Source organism: Lonchura striata, chromosome 5 (genome assembly GCF_046129695.1).
Source record: "Lonchura striata isolate bLonStr1 chromosome 5, bLonStr1.mat, whole genome shotgun sequence".
NCBI lineage: Eukaryota > Metazoa > Chordata > Aves > Passeriformes > Estrildidae > Lonchura > Lonchura striata.
The window spans coordinates 35,962,694-35,990,352 of record NC_134607.1 but is presented as its reverse complement, the minus strand read 5'-3'; the positions used below and the strand labels follow the sequence as shown (position 1 = coordinate 35,990,352).

Genomic DNA, 27,659 nt, shown 5'->3' with positions numbered 1-27,659 from the left:
AAAGACTTGCTTGATGAGCTCTCAATTTTCTGCATGTAAATGGTCACCTAATCTTCCATCAACCTTTTTTTGGTATAATTCCCACTTTCCATAAACCACATTTTGCATGCTTATAGGTGATGACAAAGAAAAGAAAATAATATTTTAGACTCTGTGAGGCAGGATTAATGAGTAGGTTAAACTCAGTCCCTTTGAATGGGAATTTATTGATTTACAGTGTAACGTAAAGAAGAGAATGATGGATAATTCACTTACTCACTTTGTCTAACTCTCTTTGGTGTGGTGAACTAAAAAGAACTGGAGGTAATGGTTGTGAGATTGTGAAAAGAATATATTAAACCTCAGAAGCCTGCATCATTTACCATTTCACCAATTCTTAGTTTCCTCTTACATTCTTACTTTTATTGTTGGCAGCTTTAGGTGCATGTATGCTACTTTAAATTCAGAATTTGAATAAATTCACAAAAGAAAATTATGTGCTCACTTTACAAGGTCAAAAGCAATCTTTTTTCACTGACAACTCAGCCTTACTGTATTGGACATTTAAAATTCAATTTGTGTTATTTCTGCCAAATCTAGTACATAAGCATTAGCAATAATGATTTGGAAGCCACATTTAGCTGGTTTAGCTGTTATTCCTAATGTGACCATAACTATAGCATCTAAGTGGAGTACTGATAGCCTTGTTAAAGATTCATGCAGTGCCTGGGACACTGCTCTATTCTATAGCTACATCAGTGCTGCTGGACTGACAAATATAGCATTGTTTTTCTCACTGTAGTGTGACTCACAAAAACCTCTCACCATAACAAGATAATACTTTTATAAAATGGAAAATGCAGTTTTATGAGCACAGCAGCATGGGACAAAAAATTGTGAAATAAAAATAACAATAAATGAAAAATTAGCATTTTAAAAAACTATCTGTAAATCTCATTCTCATTTAGCTTATTTTGGACTAAGAAAATGTGATATTTAATATCAAACTGCTTTTAAAACAGTGATGCAAACTTCAATTTATGCTGTCATGTCAGTGCAAACTGTAATAACTCACGAATTTTGCAATTACTGTTTACTACATGAAATTAATTGTTTCTAATTTCATACAAGTCAACATCTTAAATCTTGGAAAAGGTATTGATATACATAGGTGTGAGAATAGCACATCTGTGGATCCTTCTGTGCAGACACTGTAGGTGCAAATTCTGTGCCACGTCATGACCCACAGCGCCCTGTTGGCTATGACGTGACCTCAGCACATATGAGACATTGCAGCTACTATTTCTAAAAGCAGCTCCTGTGTCCATCAAAGACATCTGGCCCATATTCTGCTTCAGATGAGCACCCCAAATCACAAGGCACATTCACAAATGTGCCAAATGTTATGCGTCTTTCTTGACATTTCACTTGTGAGCTACCCTATCACTTCTTCCCACTGGGCAGCTTAAAGTCACATCTTGACAGCTTGCTGGAAGACCTTGTGCTGCAGCAGACCAAAGCTGCCTTAGAAATGTAAGAAACTAAGGAAATAGTTCTAAACAAGTAGATTTTGGCTTCCTGTTCTGCTGTTTTTTTCTCTGCTACTTCTTGTACAACAGTAAGGAAAGAGGTGAGCAGTACAAATTACATTTAGTCCAAACTACATGTCCTATATGTCCAAAACTCTTTTTACCCTGAGAGGAAGATTCTGCTAAATTCAGAGCTCTGCTGTCTTCTCAGATACTTCAAGCTTTCATTGCTAGTAATGAGTGTGAAAACAGAGGAAATACACAGTGAGATATGCTAGGATATACACTTGAAGACGTGAGGCTGGGCTTTGCTGAGAGAAGTCGTAATAATAAAGACATCAAACAGCACGCCAAACTTCCTCATCTGCCCAGCTGCACCTGTGGAAGGCAGAGCCTGAGGTCACACAGTGCTGTCCTCCCATGTCACGGCACTGCCACCAGATGTGCTGCCCACCACATGGGCCTGTGCCACTCCAGCTGTGTGCAGGCTCTAATCTGAACCTCCACCACCGTCACAGCCACCCCTGGCTGATCTTCATGCCTCCTTCTGGGCCTTCAGCCCCGGCCTGTTCTGCTGCTGCCGTTCCCCTGAGCTGGTGCCAGGGGCTGTGCATGGTGTGCACCAGCAGTGGCACTGCCAAGAGCTCTCAGAGCACACTCCCACATGGCCAAACAACTGCTGTAAGATCATGAACGCGGGGAAGGGGCTTCATGGGCCCTGGAGAGGTGGATTAGGCACATACTCTGCATCCAGTGTAGCAAGAGCACATGGGTCGCAATTGTTTTAACTTCATTTTTCATTTTTATTCTTTGAGAAGTGAAACTCTGGAACTAGCTTACTTTTTGGGCTTGGCTCAGAATGGTTTATCTCACACAGTGCAGAACCATTTGGATAGGAAAAAATGTAGCCTCATAGCAGTTAAGCTGGTAACAAACTACTACCTTAAAGTATTTTTTCCAATTAAAAATAAAATCTATATTTTTATACAAATAAAAATGTATTACAACTTTACATCCTAATTATAGTTTGAAAGTGCCAAATTCTTTGAAAAATCATTACAAGCCAGTTAAATGGAGAGTGGAAAACAGTTTTATCATAATTATACAATTGTGAAGTTTTACAATAAAGAAGTTTTTTAGAATTTCAGTTCGTCTGAAGTGCCTTGTAGATTTCTTTACAGTGTTTTAATTGCACAATCAAAAGAAAACACCTGTTTGAAATTAGCATACATCCAAATAAAGAACAAAGACATGCATTTTTGACAATGAGAATAATTAACCGCTGGAAGAGACTATCAAAGGATACAAAGCATTCTCATTCACTCTCCTTAAATCAAGAAAAAGTCTGTTTTTAAAAGACACTGTCTCTTATTCTGGGATTGTTTATTTGAAGTTCCATGATCCTTGCTATGCAAGAGATTGTAATAAAGATGGTAATTTTTTGCTACAGAAATCAGAGAATATTTTGGCTCCTGGGACAGTCACATAACACATCCCTGATCTCTGGCTCCTGTCAGCTGCCATCACCCTGCAATCCCTCTTTTCTGCAGATGAAACAGTCAGCAAGTTTTAGAGATATTTAGCCCTATTTGTTTTGTAGCTTTCACACTGCCTCTAGTATAACCTTCCACATTGAAACTTCTTTACTTATAAAATGAAAATTATATAATAGTTGCTCTGAAAGTATTTTGCAAAAGGAAAAATTGCATATATTTAATTAAACTCTAAGAGCCCAAATCAGAGTTGTTTTAAACATCTTTCATTTATTTCACTATCCCTACCTTTAAAAACATAACTGCTAATTCTTAGACTTGAATATTTGGACTTTGGTGTTCCAAGACATTTTCAAGCTCTGAATTAAATGTGGTCCTAAGCATGAACACTTTACATATATGCTGCAAAGCAATGCACCAAATTCCACTCCAATTTACTGCATTTATACCCTCAATATTTCTCATCCCTGCTGGTCTGGCTGGGGGTGCATACTCCACCTGCTTGTCACTTAAATAACTAGGGGATGTGCCTGCACTCAATAAAGGACAGAGCCAGTCGCCTTGGGATTCGTCATCCAAATCCAGCCTACCTGTGTCCTATCCTCTGAGCTCTGCAGGAGAATAGATTCCAAATGGGAAAGCTATTGCTGGCTTAAGTAGCACTTATGAGCCATGTAGGGATTTCTGCTAGGAAATCCACTCAGGTACAGTGGGATTATGCTGAGACAATTCCTTTCTGCTATTTCTCTGTTTCATTCTTTCCTTTTCTTTCAATTCCTTGATCTGCTCCTTGTAAACAGAGTGGATCTTGTAAGTGAAGCAGTGATTCACAGCCATCTTGTTCACAGTGACTGCAAAGCAATTGCATGTAAAAACTCTGTTGACAGGAGCAAAAGAAGCAAAACTCCAGCTTCTAGACATGATGAGGGCAGACTTCAGGTTGCTCTTGGAATCAGTAAGTATGGTCCCCTGGAAAAATTCTTTTGCAGGTGTTGAAGTCCATCGGTGCTTGTCATTTTTTAAACATCACTTCTTAAGGGCATAGGAACAGCCAATTCCCAAATGCTGGAAGTCATGCAGGTGAGGCAGAAAGTCAGCCCAGTTGAGCAGGATTCTTCTCTTGGAAATAAGGCAAATTAAGAAAGTGTATGCCCAGTGGAACATGGGACAAATAATGAGATACAGTTTGCCACTGTAGGTAGAAAATTCATATGGCCAAAGCTCACCTGGAGTTGAAGTTGAACTGTGGGGGACAATAGAAGCTTTTTTTTCCCAAATATATTAATGGCAATTGGCCAGGTGTAAAATTAACATTAACATCAACAGGATGAGAATGGTCACCTCACAAACAGGGACATGGATGAGGCAGAGGTGTTTAACATGTTCTTTGCCTCAGTCTTCAACATGGATGATGGATCAACAGGTCTCAGTGCCCAGATTTGGAGAACTATGGCTGTGAGAATGATCAGCTCCCAGTCAACCCTGAAACTGTGCAGGATCTGCTTATCCAGCTGGATCCCAATATCCAGCTGGATCTATGGAGCAAGATGGGATTCATACAAGAATCCTCAAAAAGCTGTTGATGTCATTGTAAAACCTATCTTGATGATTTTTGAGCAGTCTAGGGAATCCAGAGAGGTCCCAGCTGACTGGAACCCTGCAAACATTGTCCCAGTTTTCAAGGACAAGAAGGAGAACCCCAACTACACAACTACAGGGGTATTCTGTTGGCTGTCAGTCTCTCTTTGGTGCCTGGGAAAGTTATGGAGAAGGTTACTTTGGGAGATACTGAAAAACATCTGAAAGACAAGACAGTCATTGCTTACAGCGAGCAAGAGGAAAGTACTGATTTCAAGAAAGTCAAACCTGATTTCCTTTTCTGACAAGGTAACCCACCCAGCTGACCAAAGGAAGCCAGTTGATGTAATCCCTTTGGATTTCAGCACAGATTTTGATACTCTCTGTCACAGGATCCTTCTGGACAAAATGTCCAGCACTCAGCTGGATAAACACTTTATGTGGTGGGTGAGCAGCTGGCTCATGGGTCAGACTGAAAGGGTTACAGTGAATGGGGTGACATCAGACTGGGGACCTGTCACTAGTGGGGCTCCACAGGGCTCCATCCTTGGCCCTGTGCTCTTCAACATCCTCATGAATGACTTGGGCATTGTACAGGAACGGATACTGAGCATGTTTGCAGATGATACAAAACTGGGAGGAGCTGCTGACTCTTTCAAGGACAGCAAGGCCCTGCAGAGAGACCCTGACAAAATAGAGAATGAGGCAATCACCAACCATATGAAGCTCAACATTGCAAAGTGCCAAATTCTGCTCCTGGGATGGAGCAACCCTGGATGTATGAACAGACTGGGGAATGGGATACTGGAAAGCAGAGCCACAGAAAGAGACCTGGGGCTCCTGGTCAATGGCCAGTTGAACGTGAGTCAGCAGTGCCTGGCAGCCAGGAGGATCACCCGTGTCCTGGGGTGCATCAGACACAGCATCTCCAGCCAAGCAAGGGAGGGGATTGTCCTGCTCTGCTCTGCACTGGGGCAGCCTCACCTCAAGTGCTGGGGGTAGCATTGGGTGCCACAATGTAAGAAAGATATGAAGCTGTGAGAGTGTCCAAAGGAGAACAATGAAGATGGTGAAGGGCCTTGAGGGGAAGCTATGTGAGGAGTGGCTGAGGTCTCTTGGTCTGTTCAGCCCAGAGGAGACTGAGGGGAGACCTCACTGCAGTTACAACTTCCTCCTGTGGGGAAGAGGAGGGGCAGGCACTGATCTCTGCTCTGTGGTGCCCAGTGACAGGACCCAAGGGAATGGCCTGAAGTTCTGTCGGGGAGGTTTAGGTAGGATATTAGAAAAGGGTGTTTGAGCAATAGATTCCCCAGGGAAGTGGTCACAGCACCAAGTCTGTCATAGTTCTAGATAAATTTGTACAGCACTCTCAAGCATGTGGTGTGACTCAGGCAGAGCTGAGAGTTGGACTCAATGATCCTCATGGGTCCCTCCAAACTCAGCTTATTCTGTGATTCTGTGAAATCATAGATGAGTGGAGGTTTCTGCTGTACCTAGACAGCAGGCAGGAACCTCAGAAAATATCCTTGTTGTATCTGTCATTTTATTCAGTGTTTTTAATTTCCACTCATTTACAAGAGATGATTACATAGCTGCTGCCATAAGAATTTTGATGAGAAAATATTCAGCCCAGAACATACAGTCTTCATAATACAGAGCATAAGAAATTATAGCAAGGAGAGGCTGTTAGTAAGGTATAACAAAATGGTTTATCACTGTAGTGTATAACAAAAACTGTAGCCAAACTTACCAAAAGCCTCCTACAGTGCAATTTGTTAGACCTTCCATTCAGTCTCAGATAACATAAACCTGCTCCACAGGTTGTGTCCTAAGCATGTGGTTTTTAAGTAATATTTTTTTCTTTCCAATCCCCAAATTGTAAGCATCACTATGAAATTTTCATCAATTTCTTGAAACTGCCTTTTTGATATTGCAAAATGACACAATGAAATTTAAATTATGCACATTTTTTTTAAATTTATATTAAATCATCAAGGTTTTGTGAACAAATCTATGTGAAGAATTTGTCTAAAGTTTATGTATTTCACACTCAGAATTTGTGGAATAATTTGGCTGGCTTGACTTTGTCCATCCACCTTCAGCTCTTCAGCACCTTCACTGTTACCCAGTTTATACATGTATTTATGTCTTTGTTTCCTCCAAGCAGATGTGGGCTCATTGTGCCATCCTTTGTGCAAACCAAAAACTGCTTTCCCATCTCAGTAGTATGGAGTAGTTCATCCCAGGGAGGGATGAACTACTCTGTTCTAGTGATCAAACTCGGCAGTGTGCTCAGCCACCTCTGTCCATCAGAACAGCCTCCTGCGGACCCAGATTATGAGCAGACCAAGCCTCCACTTACCTGCAATGAACTGATTAGACACACCTGCATCTCTGCCCAGCTGTATGAGACTTTATGTCAGGAGGGTCAATTACACAGTGATTAATAAACAGCTTTGTCTGTGATGCTGGACATGAAGAAAAGTACCTGAACAAGTAAGGTGTTTCACAGAAAGTGAACAACAGTAAGGTGGATTTTTGAAGGGGAGTAGCAATTTTAAATGTTGTAGTTAGAGAGACTTTCCCTGAAAACTTCAGCAACTGTAGGACTGTATCTTTAGAAGACGTACTATTCTGTAGGTGTTCCAGGGTCAGGAGTTTGAATTTTCTGCTTTTGTACTCACTTCTATCTAGACTCACCATAGCAGAGCTCTACATGCCTGACTGCCAGCACCAGTTTATTTTGTAGCTGTCCACTTTCAACCATGATTTACTTACCACTAATGTAATGGTAATTAGTACTATGGTATTGTTTTATTTGTATATAAGTAAATTATCTGCCATATATTTGTATAAATACGTCTTTGTATTAAGTTGAAGTAAAAAAACCCAAATGCAGTTTTCATAATGTCAAATTGAATGGGTGTGCTTGTGGAATATGAACATAGGCCCATAGGTATTAAAGAATGGGTAACATGCAAAAAGGGGAGATTTCCTGGACCCTTTGTTTGGGGAGGCTTACTTGAACCCTAGTATTCAATTTATCTATCAGGAAGGGCAAGACCCTTGTACCCAACGAGGTTGTCAGCATTCTGACTGAGAAGTCCTGCAGGATCAGAAGGTGGTTTGACTTAGTCAGGAAAAAACACCAACAGCATAAGGGAGACCCTGCAGCAGGTCCTTCCACTTTATGACCCCTCAGTGTATCTTCCTCTTTATTTGAGCATAACCCACTGCCAGCAGCTGTTAGTGCTCATGAAGAACTCACACTACCAGAGTAACACTCTTTATTAATATAAAATTGTGACAGATTAAGGTTCAAGGATTGTCAGTGATAGTTGCTGACTGCAAAAACGCATTCAAAGCAATACACAGACAAACTCCAATAAAATTATTTAGCACAGACAGTGATGCCCATAGGCATCCCTATAAGGAAGAAGACGGTCCCATTGACTGACCTCAGCAGTTGCAATGGAGTCTTCCCTAATGTTCCCCCTATTCTTAACTTTTATACTATTTCTTTGTGTTTATGTGGAGCTTGAGTGACTTTAGTAATTAATTTTTGTTTACTGATGGATGTAAAATTCTCTCACTTCACTTTTAAAGATATAGTCAAAAATAATATAGAGTGTATGCCCAGTGAGGGGTAGTCATACCTTGGAGATGGGTAATGTTGGGGTGCAGGTGTGTGTCAAGATAAAAATCAGGTTATAATCTGAGAGGAGAGTGATTTTGCCACAGTTGTTGGCTCAACAGCAAGACATATCTTCCCTGGTTGACAAGTGTTATGCAGCTTCTCAGCTGCAAAGCACCTCCCTGCAAGTATTCCAACAGAGCCTGGCTGCAGTCTCTTCATTCTCTTCCATCCCCTATTTTATCCCCCTTATCAGGTGCTATGGTTGCAGATTGTGGTGTGGGGAATCATCATGGAATAGGTTTTGAGTGTGCAAACTTCATTCCATCCAGGGACCAGCAACTGTATTTTATAATTTCTATACCATTATAATTTACATTAGGGTATGAATAAAACTTATTGGTTTCCTCTAATTGTATCCCCAGCCATCTTTCCCCAACAGGGCATCTGAAAAGGAAGTTGTTTTAATTATCATTCTAATGCCAAATGAGGCAAATAAGGTCAAGAAAGAGACAAGATAGCTATTGTAAGTAGATGAAAGTTTTTGTTACTAATTTAATTTAGATTACCATTAAATTTTCTTTCAAAATACTGTCTCTTCTCATGCACTGAGGTCAAATAATGTTTATTTAAATACAATTAAATCTCAAATGCTTAAAACAAGAACCAAGTGGATTTGAGTAATGTGAAGCCAAGGTCATAATCCAGTGAATCACGTAAGGAAGGGTCCATAGAGTGCCCCAGATTATGGTCTTCTGGTCACTCTAATTAGGAGACCTGGCATATACTGATGTCATTTTCTCTTAATGACCCCAGAGAAGGAAATGCAGATCTGCAGAGGAGTGTGAGGCAGCCCAGTCATCCCCAGCCTGGAGTTTGGAGCAGGAAGCTCTCTAGGCCTAAGACTCTCCAGAGTATTAACTCTTCAACCCCACTGTGTACACTGGATTGAAGCATCTACCTAATTTGGAATTTATTTAAATTCTCTGAGTACCTTTCTGTTCAAAAGTGGGATGAATCCACATCCAGTGGGTTTCTGAGATGTCACTCTGAAACAGCTCATTTTCCATTGCATTGGATAGTGAGCACAGAAACATTGTTCAGGCTCTGGGTTGCACTTCCAGCTGATGGGCACCTGAGCTGTCCATTGCTTCAAGCCCTGTGGACTGTGAAACTTGCCCACAACAAAATGTTTGGTTTAAATATCTCATGGAACAAATAAACGTGAAAATTGTCATGCCTAGTGCAGAGTAGAAAATGTAGCTTTGTATCCATGCAATTGAACACAGTTTAGCATTGGTTTATTAAAAATATAATTAATGAGATTACAGTTGTCATTAATCTAATTTATAATCCATTTTTATTGCATGTATAAATTCTTGAGTTTTGCAGAATTAAAAGGAAAGCACATGGCACGTCATGCTATTGCCTTATGCAGTATCAGACAACACACTATAAAAAACACCATGTTTGAATTTCACTTGATATGTCTACATTAAAGGATGATGTACAGCTACAGGTGTAAGTCTGTTCAGATTAGTTAGTCTAAAAGGTCATGACTGCATTTGATAGTATTGAGTTTCTTACACTGTATGTCTTCCAATGTTTGATAATTTCAAGATAATAACAGTTTATTTAAACATTTGTTTATACCAAATTATATATCATGTAATGGATAACACAATGAATTGCTGTACATGCAGGTTACCATGCACACCAACATAAGACTGAAGGCAAGGACACAGGTAGCTGTGTCCACATGAGTGGGTGTGTGTGAAACACACAGAGCTGAGTCCCAGCAAAGCAGACTGTGAACATGTTCTGGCCACACCATCCAAACACTGCATTTACAGCAGCCTGCCCACCTCACCTGCAGAGTTAACAGGGACATTGTCTCCAGGAACAAAGCCTTTATTAACTGGTTTTCTAATACTGATGATTTTTATTGTTACTCATGTACAAGGAGGGAAGTGAAAAGACTTGTCTATGTTTGTGCCATTTTCTGGAATGCAGCATGGCTTAAAGAACAGTGATGTGGTGATCACAAGCTCAGCCTGAACTTAGATAATTTTCCCATGTGTAAATCTCTTGTCTACTATGGAACAGTGCAGGCATATGCTTGCTTGCTTGCTTGCTTGCTTACTTTCTCCCTTTCTTTTCCAGCTATTTTTATCTTCCATTCTTTCCTCTATTCTATAAGATTTATTAATAATTCTGCCATCATTCTACAAAAATGCTGCATTATATAGAGGGATTATACACTAAAATTACATCACAAAATTGAATAAAACTGCTTGATAAACTAAGCAGTATTTGTCTTTCATACCTAATCTTACAAAGTTCATATAAAAACCTGATTTCTGTCTCCCAAAACATGAAATTAAATGGGTACAAGCCAAGACCCTTTGTGGCTGCTGAGACATTTCCCATAGGCATTGCTAAGTGTGCCTAACTGCCCCAAGCCATTCAACAGCCTAGACCATTCAAGGAGGTATGAAACCTGCACAAGAGGCCTCCTACTCTTGTCCTTTATCAGTCATGGGTCTTGGCTCATTCATAGCACAGAGGGACAGACAGGCACGTAGCTTGTATGAATAAATAAGGAGTTTCTGAGGAGCTTAATCAGGACTTTCCCCCAAGACAGTAATTGTTTTATGTTCTTAAAGAGTTTAGGCCATTCCTAATTGTTCATGGTTGCCCTAAAAGCAGAAAGGATTCCTCCCTAATAAAGGGTACTTACTTAATAAGGTAGCTTTTGTCTTTTCCTCAGCAGTTCTTATTTCCCTTTCATAGACCCTGGAAAATTTGCAGTATGGAGCTACCTTCTGTCCTCCACTGGAGAAGGTAGTGCCAGGAGTACAAGCAGCTGGCAGCCCCAGAAAGATCACTGGTAGAGAGGACCAGAAATTTCTACATAGATACAGCTTGTATAGTGCATTAAATGAGCCTGTATGCTCTATGATCTCCCTATCATCACATATACACAAGATATGCTCGTGCCCTGTGGTCCTTAGGAATCTAAAAGTCCTCCTGCAGCCATGTATACTATTATAAAATCAAAGAACTATACCAGACACCACAGGGATTGTGGAAGCTTAACTATTTACTGACAGTTTTGTAATTCTACATAATAAGCACAGGCTGACATATACTCTTGTTTTCTCCTGACACACATAGCTTCATGTCTTTGGGGACTGACCTGCATAAACAGCCATGAGGCAGGTTTGTGGCTCCAGCCTGAGACTGTCCCCCCCGGAGGATTATAACATGCTGAGAAGGAGGCTGTCTTTCTAGTCCTCAGAGCAATGCTCTAATCTTGAATCATTGAATATTAAGGTCAAGGGTAAGATATTCTCCACTATAATTCCATTAAGTGGTAGCTGGTAAGTTACAAAAAGAAGTTAGTGTGTATTTCAATTTTTATACTTTATATAGCTAATAACGTATTTGTGTTATCTGTCCAACCTACTCAGAACTTATTAAACTTTCACGTCTCTAGAGAAAGCAGTTCAGAAACTTTCAAATTAGACATTCTGTTTACTATTTCTTTTCCACTCTTCTATGGAATCTAGTTGTCACCTTTCCATTCCCTTTTCCTAGAGCCACCCATGCACACGTGAACACATGTCTCATGTGTACCACCAAATCATACATAACACACTTGTTGGATATCTCAGCTTACCTAGTTCATGCCTACTCTGAATGCAGAAATTATCTGTTCCTTTCAATCTCCCCATGGTTTGGACAAATACTGTCTTCACTCAGGCATGTGTAGTTTTGGTCAAAAAATCTCCCCTGACACCTACCTGAATTCTGAATCCTCAGCAGCATCAAGACCTCCTAGATCAGATAAACGTCCTGAGTCCTGTCATTATCCATATAGCTCTAAAGTCTCCTTTGCAGACAGTGGTCTCAGAAGAGCTGTGAGTCTTAGAAAGCTCAGCTGGGAGTCACAAAAGGGCATGATTGCCTGAAGTGGAACTGATTTAAGCACCTTTGTAGGGATAAGAGAGAAATTCACAGTTCACTGCTAGAAAAATTCTCCAGTCCTGGTTCATGAGGTATTGACCTAGGCCTGGAAAAGTAAATTTATAGTCTAAGGAAGAAGTAGACCTCACTGAAGATATGTAAAGGTCTTGGTATTGGTTTTGTACTTTATCTAAATAGAATTTCACATAAAATGCATGAGTTATTCTCAGAACAAAGTTTATATCCAAACATCCCTCCAATCTATGGCTTAAGGAGTTAAATTTTCTCCAGTCCCCAAACTCTGGGTTTGTTTTCTGCAAAGTGCCTTGTTTCTGAAGGCAGCTGTTTAGGTACCTCAGTGCATGAGAGGGCTGCAGAATATGGAACCTGACCTGAAAAAAGCATGTCCCTGCCATCCAGCTAACTAAATCCCACTGGCACAGCAAGAGTGTAACACCCAACTCTGCCATCAGGCATTTTTATTAGAAAATTTTGGCGGTTCTGTATTTAACATATTGTCTGTTTTGATTCTTGTTCATATGTTCAATGACTAGAGAGTTTAGGTTTATTCAGGGATGTAAATACCACTGGGCATATAAAAGTTAGTATATTGCCTCAGAACATTTTCATATTAACCTTCCTTTATGGATCTAGCTCATACTCTGTCCTCTCTATTTTTTCATTTCCAATATTAACTAGGGCTTTAAAGGCTGTAGCTTGTTTCAGAGCCCATCCTCTGTTGAGCAAAAAGTCACATATTGATAAGAACCAGCAAGCAATTAGTAACAAGAAGTACTTAGGTCATTAATGATGTAGCTTGTTTTGACTACCTCCTAGCAGGATATCTGAGTGCAGAAATTCTTCTGCCCTGAATTTATATTTAAGCCAATTCAACAGATTAGACAGCCTTCAATATGGAAATTAATTTATTTGTTGGATGTGCAGTTTGGATAATAGCCATGGGACATACCTCCCATGATATGGAATGTAGATACACTTCATATTCCTTGCAATAATGTAAGGAAGTCTTTTGCAATTATATTATTTTTGATCACTATATTGTACCAGAATCAAACCCTTTGTGAGCATGGGATTACCCTACCATATAAGATCACACCTTTCTATTGCATAGCTTGAAGAAATAACTAGAATCTACTAGAAATTAAAGTATTAACTGGAAATATGTTGCTGCTACCTTGTAGGCAAGCTAATTATAAATCATTGCAAGAGCACAACACACCACTTATTCCCTTAAGTAAGTAAAACCCAATATTTTGCCAATGTTATAAAGGTGTTTCCTCCATACTAGAAACAAAAGTAAGAGGATTTTTAAAAGATAGTTTATCAAATGATAAATAAAAGAAGATAAAATTACTTGCTTTGTTGTTTTAAGCACATACATACTTTAAAGTTTGGGCACCTGTGCTCACAGATCAGTCTAGAGTACTGTTTTGCAATCATAAAGTATGATATGCTGATTAAATATTTTAAATATAGAACATAAAATACCAGTCCAAATCTGAGAAATGCTAACAGTATTCCACTTGTGTGTAGATGAAATATGCTTACTCTAACACTCAAATATTTACCCTAAATTCCAACTCTGAATAACTGTACGTGTTAAAATGGCAAACCCTAATGTTTAACCTGTTGCATACAGGAATACAGCTGTTTGAAGCACACTTTCTGTAGAGATTGAAGTAATTTAGCCAAATCTTAGCTGATATTTAGGAATTGTTTAAAATATATTGTGACACATATTAAAAGCCCACTAATTTTTAATGAATGTCTGTATTAATAGATCCTTTCTATTTATCCCTTGCAAATTTTTTAGGTCATATTGTCTCTCCTGAGCTCTCTGTAACATTTTTCTGCCACTGTCCAGAGACTGATTCAATTCATTGACTTTCCTCCACCCATGGTCCTTGGCCCATCAATCATCCCTAACCCCTTTCTTTGCTTTCCAATCAGGTGACCTGAGCCTTTAACAATGAACCAAATATTTTGGGTTGAAATGCATGAGAAACAAAATTTTCACCTTGCAGATTACATACAGACAACTACCACACAAATGTATGGTTCTACTATGGTTCAAAGATATCTGTGCTTCCATGTGAAGGAGCAAAAGGATCTTTAAAATGCATACTGCTTAGAATTCCCAAGATTCAATAAAAAACCACAACCAGGCTTTTCTACCTCCATGCTGGCTGACTTGTTCAGATCTCTTTAAAATAAGGCATGTGTCCAAGACATTTAAAGTTCTTTAGCTCTGTCAGTGCTTAGGGATTTAGACTGTGTCAGATTAAGACCTCTCCAAAAAGTGAACATTACCAAGTTCTGGGAAAACTCCTCTGTGATGGTAATATCAAATGAGTCTCTAGCCTCAAATAGAAAAAAAAATATTGCGTTCAGTTTTAGTCAGTTGAGAAAGTAGGAACCCATCTACGTACAGTGGTACTGCTAAACACTGATGACTACAATCCTCCTCACAATAACACTCCTCCAATTGTTAAACTAAATTCTGCTGCATGAAAGGCCAAGGTTTGGTAAAACTGAATATAGTCAAATATGAGTTTGAATCCTGTGACTTTGTGTGTAGAGCTTTTATGTAACTGGTCAGGAACCTGGACTTTGGTCCTTGCTCTGAAGTTTATGAATTTTGCTTTAAAGAGCTATGTGGTAAATTAGATTGTAAGGGGCTTTTAACAGCTAACTGAATCTAAAGATTCTAATTTCTGCCATGGTTATTTTAACTGTAAGATTGCAATATGTCATGTCTTTGATTTCTCTTACTTGAGGAATCTGGTACTTGACTGCATTGTGACACTTTGAGCAGGACAGATGCAGGATGCTTTCTTTACTTTTTATCTCTCTGAGGACCTTGATTCTGTCAGAATATATAAGATGTAATTTCAGAGCTTCCACCATACTGGGAAGTAAAGTAATACCTGATGTCTCTATCCCAGTTAACCTGAAAATCCGATCCACCTAGACCAGGGACTCAGACTGCAGGAAGTGAACTACCAGAAGTAAGGCAATGTTGTGCCTTTTGAAAAGGTATGTATGACCATCATGAGAAGGATATGTTCTTTCAGCATTTGTTGTCTCCAGGAAAAGGAAGATCTGCAATCATTACTTTGGATTTACACTGATTTAACTTCAATCCTAATCCTCATTTAAGTCTAAGTCTAAGCCTTTTATTGGATTCATCTCCTAATGCCTATTGAATTAATTTCTTTATCTCAATTAATATTTTCCTCCTATATATCTTTGAACATCTGGACACAGCCTTCCATGTAGCTTCTTAATGTCCCTAGCCCATTGCTACAAGTCGTTCATATATTGCTGCCAAAAGTTGCCAAGGTATCCAGCCATCAAAACACATCTGAACACATATGAGCAATACATCACATACATACTTGCTCACCCCACTGAATGCACTATTAAATGAAAATTTTTTGAAGTTTTACCCCCCAGCAGAACAGGAATGCCAACTCTGCAGCAGATTGTCCTTTCATCCTGAAACATGTGTATAAGTTTTACATGGACTTTAAAGCATTTATTTAAGAGCTAAGCTAACAACTAAACAATTTTGCTATTACATCTCTTCAGCCATCTATTGCAACCATGACTTTCGCAGTTGTGGTATTTCATAGTGGCAGTAAGGAAAGTGAAACAAACAGAGTTTTAAAACAACCCTTTTTTTCTTCTTCATTTTTATGGCTTCAGCAACATTATGTAGTCTTTTAATATTCTACCTGTGACAGTATCTGTGGCCATCCTCTGGGAAATGGCTGAAGATCATCATAACCTGTCTGTTCTTTTCCTTCTGGACAAAATTTGGGCTTGATCTTGTGTGGGACGCCCGCAGTGTTGGAGCAGCAAAGCTGCCCATGTGTCTGCCCCACAGGACTATTGCACAGGATCAATCTGGGCTCTCCTTAGGGCAGATATTAGTCTTTTCTGCCTCACCCAAACCAGACAAAGCAGCCTCACTGAACAACAGGGTCATGCCCAGTGTTTTCTCTTGGTGTTTGACTAGCTCTAGGTCACTCTAGGTCACAAGCCATAAGGAAAAAAGCTGTAAATCTGTAAATTCAGACATGCTCCACACAGTTATAGCATTCTTTTGTAAAATTTATTTAATGCTTTGTAGATATGCTCAAGCAGTTCTGATGAAAAATGTTACTAAAAGGCTTTGCCCAGAATTTTCAGTGAAATTCTCAGCCATGTTACTCAGTCCTCATTTGCCAAAACCAAAAACCTTTGTGCATGTGAGTGATCATGGCTGTGATCATTCTTTACAGGATGGAAATAGCACATCTATTCTGCTACACAGTTACATCCTGGAAGTTACATGACGTTACTGAAGTCAAAGCCTTACATTTTCCAAACAGGGGTACTGCTGAAATTTTCAGTCAGAAGAATGAAATAAAAATTTGGAAAAATGTATTAAACTATCAATAGATGCATTGCTTCGAGCATTGGCTAATTACACTAGCAGATTATCAACTGCAATGTCAGCACCAAATACTGACTTAGGTTTTATATTGTGTCTTGGGTTGTTATGTACCACACAGAATCTTGGGGAAAAAATTCCCAGAAAAATATGAAGCTTTAATGCAAAAGAAATTAAAGCAAGTAAATGGTAGGTTTAAGTACTACAGAGACATGAAGCATTGCTTTTTCATATCCTGATAAGAAGCAACAGCTGTACTTCATTTTAACTTGACGTGCTTCAGAACTCATACTCATATAGGTATTTAATGATCCAAACATAATGGTCCTGCATAGTTTAATTACTTATATGAAGGCTCAACTTCATATGTAATCTCTTAATAAAAGATGCTGCTGTGAAAATCTTGCTTTGATTCTAACAAAGAATAAACTCTTTAACAGTGAAAATGCTTTGATGGAATTGAAGATTATTGACTATGGATCATGAGCACAGCTGACAATCAATCTTATTCCTTCTTAATAGACTCCTTGTTTCTTCTTCCTTCGTGGTATAGCCAATACAAGGAGAACAAGTAGAGTGCAAGGCAGACCATCAAATCGTAATGGTAGAGTGTTGCAGCAAATAGAAGAAACAAAAAGAAATAAAATATTTTGAAAGCAATATGTTTTAAGCCTGGAGACTCACTAGGTAACTTAAGTGCTTCACTCTTCTGGTGAGAAATATCAGCAGAATTAGAAGTGTGTTGGCTTTCTTTTGGTGAGTCATCCAGCCAGCTTAATGTTTTCCCCTCTGTTATTAAATGGTCAGTTTGACAGCCTCTTCCTCCATTTTCTTTGGTGCACTTACTAATTAAAACTTCTGGTCTCCATGACCTCTCTTGTTGGAGCTCTGCTTGATGGGAAAATTGACCTGTATTCCTTCCTCTTCCTTCTCCAGAAATTGCTGAGTCTGAAGCAGAAGGTACTTCTCTTTCAACTTCAGGAGAGAAGATTTTGTTAAGACATGTTATTTCATTTGTTAGATTTAAATTGTACCCTGACTCAGCCGCAATCTTGTCAATGACTTTGGATTCAAAGTGTCTGTACAGGTGCTCCATACCTTCTTCCATAGTGGGCCCTTCTGAAGATGGCACTGAAGAGCTTTTATAATGGTAACTAGGCACAGTGTTTGTACCAGAAGGTGGCATTTTTGTTTCAGCTTTAGAACATAAACAGGAAAGTGCATTACCATGGCTTTCTTCCCTGTAGAGATCTTCTGCTTTCTCATGGTATAGGTGCTTCTCAGTACTCAGGGGACTTTTAGGTACTTCTGAACATAAACCCTCCTGCAAATCTTTCTTTCCCATAGCAGAAGCCTTTTCTGCTTCTCCTACAGGTAGAATATTATCTGCTTGTGCTTTGGTACATTTTTCCCTGCTATTGCAGACAGACTTCGTTTCTCCTTGCAGTGTTTCATGTACGCCTGCATTATAAATACCTAAAACTGATTCCTTTTCAAATTCAGTGTCATATAATACACCCACTGTGTTGAGTTGACAAAGAGCATAATGTGAACCATCATTTCTCCCTTCATGTGTATCAAACGCTGTTTCCTTTTCCTCTGTGGGCCTGTCACTTAGTGCAGTCTCTCGAGGTAGCTTAGCAATTACTGCTTTTTCACTGCCAGGCATTTTTTCTGGAGCACTTTCTGATGTTGTTTTAATTATATAAGCTGTACCTGCCTCTGCTTTATCTGTAATACCCTGCTCAGAGACAGAAGACTTTTCACACCTCTCTGCCTCCTGGCAGGTAAACAGCTCCTTTGTGGAAGTCACGGTCTGAGGTTCCATGCTCCCCCTCATTCTCCACCGAACCTCACTCCCCGTTTCTTGCCACCTCTGCTCTGCAAAGTTTGCTTCACTTTCCCTTCCAATTGGTCTCCCTTTATTTGTATTGTCTGTCTCTCTGTCTTTTAACCTCCTGAATCCTCTGTGTTCCTGAGTGTCCTCAGGTCGCCTTTCATCCAGCCTGGTGTCCCTGGGTGCCTGCTTGTTCTCAGCTGGCAGAGGTGCTGGGTTCAGGGCTTTGGCATTGTGTTTCCTGTATGCCTTGAAAGACTTGGAAGCTTCCTCCTCACCGATTGATGCCAAATCTGCTACTTCAATGACTTCCTTCTGCTTCCCTAAATCAGTGTTCCTTTCTGACATTTCACCAACTCCTTTTTTTTGCATAGAATCTTTTGAGACACCAGCATGTGCAAAAGTGCTGGCATACAAATCTCCTCTTAAGTGTACCTGAACTTTACTTTCAATCATCTTGATTTTTCCTTCATTTTTTTCAGCATCTGACGACAATGAATCCAAAGTTTGGTGAGACATTTGTGGTACCTGGTGCTCCAGAGCTGGATTAGCATTGCCATCCAGCGTCCTTGCTATGCATGCATTTAATTGCATGGATTTGTCATGCTCTGGTAAAATGGTTTCTGGTCTTGTTTCACAGGCCTCTTTTGAGGTACCAGCAGCATCCTCACTGATGAATAACCTCTCCATCATCTTACTTCCCGAGGAACTGTCTATTTCACCTTCTGAAATATCTGTGTGACTCTCTCCTTGTCGGCTTGAGCCAGTAGCCATAATATTGGTAGCCTCATTCTGCTTTGTCAGAAAATGTTTTGCCGATAAAAGGCTTTCACTGGTACCAGTATGTTCCAAAGACTGCTCATAGTTGTTTACTGAGCCAGCAGTGACTCCCTTCCCTGGTAGCTGATTATTATAATCTCTTACACAATACGTAGCTTTATTTTTTAATTCTTCTCCTATCACATGTGAAGTGTTTTCAGATGAGGAACTGATAGGCACAGGGTGCAAGTCACTGCTTCTTTCTATACAGGTTAGCTTTTCCACCAATCTTTCAGTTTCACTTGGAAAATTAATTGGTTCTGTTGTGTATAAATTCCTTTCATCTCCGGAAGAGGTACCTCTAGCTCCTGTGAAGTGCTGATTTAACTGAAACAATAGGATAGAAAAAGAATGATGAAAAAGTGCTTTGCAAAAATATACCAAATGAAGGAGGCAGGATTTCATTATGGAAAGTTTTGTTTTCAGTAACAAAGCTTTTATGGAAACATGTTCCAAACCATTTGCAAAATTTGCATTGCACGTATTTTTTAACATAGGTAATGAGCTTTATGGTGGTGCTGAAAGGAGCAGAAAATAAAATAGTGCTCATAACCTTCTCTCTTTATTCATGAGTTCAGTAAGCTGCTAGTGGATTTTATACAAATTAAATCTGAAGAGAATATTTCCTTAAAGGCAGGGTAATTTGTTCACTATGCATTTGATTCTAGATTTGGAGAGAGGAAGCTGTGGGGTGAGGGGGGAGGATTGGTGCTTAAACAAGGGCATTGATACAGTACATCAGTGCCCGGTAATGTACGGTATTGTCCAGTAAAACAAAGACACATTTCACACTGACAAATACTGTAAGGATTATCTGTGCTTCATTTCTCTCAGGGAGCATTTTACAGGCTTCAAACCAGACTGTTTTTAGACAATCTGGTAAGACATGAGTTGGAAATGAGATTAGCAAAGTAAAAGGCCAGAAACTAATCATTCTCCCTCCCAGCTCCCAAATATCATATTGTATTATTCAGCTATGCCTACTTGTCACTGCACTCTCTTCTCACTTTAGCAGTCACACTGATAGCACTAGCTGATCAATTAGAGGCTAGCTTCTTGGGCATCCCTTTATACATTTGCACTTGCTGTAGATACCCCCATTACAGTTTCTCTTATTAATATGTTTTCTGCAAAGCCTCTGCAAACTATTAATAGTAAAACGTCACTCAAAGAAAAGTGAGGGAGCTAATGTCTCTGCAAATTCTGTTTTAATGACCCTCTGCCAACCAGTGCTCAAGTGTATTTGAGTTCTTCGGTGATGCCAACTGTCAGGATTTAACAGTGAGATGCCTGTGTTTTTTTCCCCTCCTCATAACTGACATTTGCATGATCTCAATAATTATATGCAAATCTTACGATTTCCCCTTCTTCTCACATAAGGCTCATGTTACTTGTCAACTGCACAGCTGTCTTGTGAGCCAATGCCTGTGTGTTTCAAAGATTTGGTTGTATTTCCATGTATTATAAGCCTTCATTGTTTAATTCATTAAAGAGTGCACAGTGCAAATTAACATCTAAATTATAGCTCCCCCTTCATTTATTGTACGGACAAGTCTGGCAATTGATAAACAAATGGTTATATTTGATCCTCTTTTTTGTAAAAGGGTGGACTGAGAACAACAAGGGATTTTAGAGGTCTTCCTTTGCACATTTCACCATGAAGAAAAAAGAACCAAAACGTTGACTTTCGGGCAGTGAAAGGTTCCACAATAGGCAACAAATGTAAACTTTTTGAAGTAAAAGACAACAAAAATTTATATTGAAATGAGAGGAATTTTTTCTCTCTATTAACAATAAAAAAAGAATGTTTCCCATCTTCCTCTCTTATCTGATTCAGCATTCACATTTTCACAGGTGATGGCGATTATAATCTATGATTATGAATCTGTGCACCCAAATGATATGAGCTGAGAACAGACACTGGGAATAATAGATTGCTCTATGTGTCTCATTTATTGCCATTTTTTCTTTCATACTGAAAAATGCAAGGCAAACCACACACACACATGCATGCACAGAAATCCAAATAGATTGAATGTTCACCGAGTGTGAAATTCATTGTAAAAAATATAATGTAAAATACTGATAGAGAAGAAACTGCTAATATAAATATATATGCTTACTATGCTAATATAGTTATAATTTCAAAAATCTTATAAGTAAACAGCACTACAAAGATAAAAATTTTACAAATAGAAAGCATATATTTAAAAATATTTCCATCCCAGAGACTAGGAGGGGAGATTTTTTAAATGTTACTCTTCTAATTCCTTAGAACCATCTTTTAGAGCCTCTGGTAAAGAAGTAAAAGGGAGTTGTCATTAATTTAAGACCAGAAAAAGTTGATGCACTATATCAAAATCAAAGCACCTTCTATTGTTGAATCAGTTAGAGATTCAGTGTAAGTACAGACCAAGGCTTTACATTTGTAAATTAGTACATCAGTCAGCTCTGTTAAAAGGGGGCATTTCACCAGCTTTGAAGCGTAAATGGATTCAAATCATTTAATACTGTAGATATAATTGTATAACACTTACCAGCAACTCTAATTCTTTTTCATCATCATTGTGATCACCCTGGTTGTATTCTGCATTTTTGTCTTTTACATTTTCTTTAGCTAGTTTCGTGTCTTTGTCTTCTGCTTGTGAATAAACAATTTCTGGGATGTTTGGGTCTGAAGAGTTAAAAAAACAGTTGAATAATTTCCATGATGTTGGTTACACTATTTTTAATTAACAGGTGCAGTAAGGAGGAACTAATTAAACCGGGTGTTGTACCTGAAGTCCTTGAGTTATTCCATGTGCCATCATCATACTTTGTCAATGTTTCTTCTTTTCTGTTCAACAAAAAGAAAATTATTGTGTTATTCTGCAAAAATTATTGTTTTAATTCCCCTTAGACTCAAATATAAAGACGACAAGTTAATTACACAACATTTTTAATGCTATTTGAAATTCTGAAAATAACAACTACATAAAATGTAGCACTTTTTGAATGACCTGATATTAAGGCTTGGCCATAAGAAAGAATTGGCTGACAAAATGAGGCTGTGTTGACCTTCAGATAACATTGCAATTCTGATGGGTTTTCCCAGTCCTTTTCTGAGGAAGCAGCACAAAGGTGATTAGATGGGTCAGTGACAGGAGAGCATAATTTTGGGGTCAGGCAAGGGTCTGGAAGGATATATGTGTTCAAGAGGCCAGGGTTCTCTCTTGCTTGTGTTTTTCAAATATTTATATATTTACAAAGATGGCAGAAAAAGGTGTCTCTGTTACCTGAAATATATAAAAAGGTTCTCCCTGAATGTGTATAAATCCTGTTGCTAAACTATGCCTGGCCAGCAGGAACAAATTCTGCTTCCCTCAGCCAGCACAATTTTTTCTGTTGCTTCACTGGCTGTGAAAAAATAGGCCAGGTTCAACACAAAAAAACACCTATAGAGAGATGCTGAGAGCCTGCAGACCTCATCAATATCAATTGATATCCATCAAACTGCTAGCAGTTCGAATTGTGTGCTTATAGGGATCTAACCTTTAGTGGAAAAGGAAAAAATGTTAAGAGAATGTCACTTATATAAATGTAAACTATTGTATGACTGCTAATGACTCCTTTATGAGGACAATTTTTTCCTGTAGGTTTTAATTTATGTGATTTTTAACCAGCCGTCCACCTCTGTTACTGAAAATTACTTTCTAATTTTCAAATATTAATCTTTTCCCCTTCTATTTTCTCCTAGTGTCTTTCATTTGAATTGATATAACATTAACTCTGCCACCTAAATGCTTAATTCAGAAGGAGGATGCTAAATTTATACTCTATTAAAAGAATGTAGACATCTACTGTTACCAACTTCTTAAAAATCCATCTTTATAGGGTTTGCCAGCCTAAGCAGACAGACGTTCTTGCCAGTCTTGCATCTGATCACTGACACTGGCCACTGTCAGATACTTCAGGGGAAGATGTAGAATTGCTGGAAAATACTTGGAGTAATTTGCACTGCCCTCTTAAATTTCCTCTTGGTCTTTTTTTGTTAGAAGCTGTCTTTGAAGCACAAAATTTAATGCTCTCTCGGTGATTCTTTTTCACCATTAATTGCAATAATGCTAAATATTCTTGGAATCTCTGAATGTCATGTCACTCTTGAATTCTGTATGTGCATAGCCTCCATGTGGTTTTCACTCTTCCACTCACACTGAGTTGTACTTTCCCCTGCCTGCAGTTGCTATAATCTGCATTTCTTTCTGAAAAATGTAGCAGATCCACCTTTTTGAGTTGATCTGTGGAGGTTTTAAGGTACACCATTAGTGCTTATTATTTATACATAGGGGTTTGGAGAGGGTGGTTGGTTTTTGTTTGATGGTTGGGCTTTTTTTACTGTTCAAAGGCTTGGCTTAGTGTTACATCTAGTTCCCAATTTTCTTCTGCCCTTTTGCCTCTTTTTCGCTCACCTGCTTCTGGACATTCTGAAGGTTGGGGTTTAACCATGATACAGATGCATCAAAACATTAGGTGCTATTAGGGTGTCTGCAAAAGCCTCAGATTAGGAACCAAGACATGTATAAGACATGAACTGAATTGTCACCCCAAAACAATGATCCCAGAACAAAAGGAGCCCAGAAGGAAACCTTCCACTGCTTTCTAGTGGGGGAAAAAAGAGAATCCTAATGTCTGCATTTCTTTGAGTATAGCTGACTACCTACAGTGTTCAGCCATATGAATGGCACAGCTCTTGGAAAGCAGGGATGGCACCCATTTGCTGCTTGAAGGGACTTTTGTCTCCTTCTTAAAGAAACAGGAATTTGACAATATTTTCATTCAAGAAGCATTCCCAGAAGAAGGGGAGTTATTAATGTCTATATCTAGCTTAATATTCTACTGCTAACTAGAGTTCACAGACTACTGTGACATCCAAATAGCAGAGCCACTTTCAGCTTCTATCACACCCTCATGTCATAAAAAAACACACTGCATATCATTCATACAAAAAATACCCACATTACCAGAATACAGAACATATGGGGAAAAAACTGGAGGACAGATCAGCCCACTCCTAATGGAGTTGGATGTACAAGTAGGATCCTTACTCTTTAGCTTACTTTTCATACCTTGGAGAAAGGAGAAAATGAATTCTGCCCTGTTTCCTGTGTTACCTATGTAGTGAATATTTTTTGTTTTGATTAAAAGATGTTTAGGGTAAAAATATAGGCATAGTGTTTGAATAAGGATGTTAAGGATGAGTACCTATTTTATAAACCTTTTAATGTACAGGTATAAAGATGCTTCAAAATGGATAATTATGGGTATGTGTCAGGATATTGTTACCTCATCTAGCCTTATTGTTCTAAGCATCTGTGTTCAGGCAGTCCTGTGTATCATCCCTATTATCAGAGGTGAAAGACTGTCACTTCTGAAAGGAGATTCATTCCCTCTCACATGGGAATCATGAGTAAGATGGAGTGACATATCCTACAAAGTCACTTCTTTCCCTCTGAAAGGGACTGGACATAAAGGAAACTGGGCCATTATCTAATGCTGCATACATCTTGGGCCATTACCTACTGCTGCATGACTCTCACCTTGCAATTGTAAATTCAAACTGGAATGTAGTTATGGAGTTATGCACTGTAACATTCAATGTATGTGTGACCTGACCATCTCAGTTTTACTTTTGCTGTGATTAGAGCAGAATTTTTCCTTAACTTTTGTTCTAGTAGCATCTGGAGCCCTGGTCATCAAGTTTCTTTTCACAGCACAGGTAAAGTATGGCAATGATAACACAGCCTTACAGCTACACTGCAGAGTTTGTAGCAGAATTTCTTTCCTATTGCACTTAATTTTATAAAGATTTGTAGTTTGTAGCCCATTATTTGTGCACACCTGCCCTGCAAATAGCTGAATACAGGGAATGTCAATGTAACAGTTGTTTTACTTAATTTAATTTTAGATCAGAAATATCTGTCCTCATATAATTATTCTCAGGGGAAATTTTAAATTGGCTTAAATTGAGGATATTGATACTGCAGTGTTTGAGGATCACAAGGAGTATAAAGCAAAAATTATTTAAATCACTACTTCAATTTAAGAAATGATACTTTGAGGCTATGGGTGCATATAACTACAGGACAATCTCAAACCTACTTGTATATCCTAAGGACTGAAATACTTACCAAAAGCCAATAAAAATTAGCCCCTTCATCAAACAGGGCAATTAGAAGGTTTTTTGTCTAGTTTGTAAGTTTTTTCTCCATATTTCTCTGAAAAGGTCCTAGCATAGTATCAGAATTCCATGAGCGGATTTTTTTTTAAATTAGAATATTAATTAAGTTTTTGTTTCAGGAATTAAGTATTGCACTTTGTTGTGAAGTATGGTCTAAATTTGCCTACATGATGAGAAACACAACATTTGTATTCTGTTAAAAAGTGTTTGCTTTTATTTTTGAGTGATACAGATATCCTTATAACAGTGCAAGCTAGAAAAAAATCCATTATGTCAGATTATGCTGTTCCATTCCATTATAAATAGCCATAAACCTGCAGAAGCACTGTTGCTTTTTCTCATTCAGATGAATGGGGCACATCTTCATAAAATTCACCATTAACTTCTGAATTTCTACCAGCTTAAAACTCCAAAACCTATGCTCATATGAGTAATTCTTGATGAAATTATCATTCACTTGTATTGAGTTATAAAAATAAGTCAGAACTGAAAACAAGTTATCATTGTAATTTTGCATTAGAAAGAACAAATATGAAGTTCAGGGGCTAGTTAGTAGGACTGAGAGGACTGAAAATGTGATTTACATTATGTGAAGGAGTTAGAAGTCCCAAAGTTATGTGGAATTGGCATCCCAGAGAGGAAATGTTAAACTTGAACCCCAAAGATGTGAAGAATAGACAGAAAATGTCTAAGTGACAAGAAAATAGTGATTAAACAATGTTTCTTTGATTTCATGAAGGGTTAGAATAAACTCAGACATGTCAAGGCTTTGAACTAGCCCTTTTAAGTTAAATAAGAGTTTTTTAGAAGTGAGGTTTCATCAAAATTTCAGATAACCCATATATGACCCCACAAACTAAAGACTTCTCATAAATTCTTCTACCATAGTGCTAGTGGTGGGGCAGATTCTTATAAGAGAAATCTTGCAACGCATAACTGATAGGAGGAGCAATTTAGAAAATTATATTATTTCATGCAATCTGGGAGCAGAACTTGTTGTTTAAATATGTTCCAATTAAGAGAAACAATTATAACAATTATAATAATCTCCAAACCAAATATGAGTGACTCAACAGAGGAAAACACATATTAGTTTAAAACCTTTGCTATTCAGATCTATTCAAGTGGTCCTTGCTGTAACAATATCAGAAGAGTTGAAAAATAGAAGCTATATTTAGGGAATAGTGTCAAGGCGACTACAGGCCCAGGTGTCTTCGAAAAGTTTTCACAATAGACTTAAAACAAAAATGAGAACAGAAATATAGATAAATGGAAAATGGCATAAAAATGCCAGACACCTGATAATATCTGTCTTTGATAAGATTACTATATTTCCCTTGTCTAAAAATCAGTTATCTGGACTTCATTAAAGCATTTGTTGTGCAGCCACATGGGAAATTTACTAATTAAACAGGAGAAGAGGGAGATGAGCATAAGAGCTGGGCTGTGGGAGAGGGGCTTGGTGCCAAGCAGGGTCCCTGGAGCTGGACTGAGGAGCTAGCAGGCGTCGCTGGGGAATTGGAGAGGACAAGTCATGTAATCAGACTTACTCAGTCATGTTATTACAGACCAAAGCACAAGAAGTCACAGTTAAATTAAATCTGTGGCAGAGAGGAAGTTGGGAGACATCACCAACACAGAGGAGGATTGAAAGAAATCGGTGGCCTGGAGGATCAGAATAATAGATAAGGGATGAAATTCAAAATTATAAAGTGTCAGGTTATACATTTAGGGACTAGAAATATTTTCTGCCACAAAACTAGGTTTTAGAACTTGGAAGAAGCAGGTGAACATGAAAAATCAGAGCGTTTTTTTTGCCAGAAACCATTTCCAAGCCACTGGTGCAAGATGAGATAGACACTGTGATATAAAGGCAAACCAAGTTCAGCAGCAATGTCTCAGGGAAGGTAGTCCTGGTTATGAAAGATTTCCAATAAATGTTCATATTGTGGCACCAGGCACCAATAAAACTCTAGAAAATTTGGTTAAAATGTCCAAGAAAGATTGATTCAAACTAAAACATGTTCAGAAGAGGACTAGAGAAAGACTGGCAAGATGAAAAATCTATTTTAATGAAGGAGACACAGTAGTTCTATTTTCAGAATAATAAAATAAAGTCTGAGAGGAGGAATAAGTGCCCTCTAT

The 27,659-nt window shown here is 38.5% G+C and overlaps 1 protein-coding gene across 1 annotated transcript in view; it reads right to left on the bottom strand.

Moving 5' to 3' along the window:
* Positions 1–9,497: 9,497 nt before the first annotated feature.
* Positions 9,498–27,659, bottom strand: part of PPP1R3A (protein phosphatase 1 regulatory subunit 3A) — a 33,853-nt gene continuing 15,691 nt past the window's right edge. The window contains exons 2-4 of the mRNA XM_021545243.2: positions 22,075–22,133; positions 21,835–21,971; positions 9,498–19,624 (exon numbers count right to left, since the gene is read on the bottom strand). Of these exons, the coding sequence (XP_021400918.2) occupies positions 17,147–19,624; positions 21,835–21,971; positions 22,075–22,133 (2,674 nt within the window). The 3' untranslated portion in view covers positions 9,498–17,146. The remainder of the gene's footprint in view (positions 19,625–21,834; positions 21,972–22,074; positions 22,134–27,659) is intronic.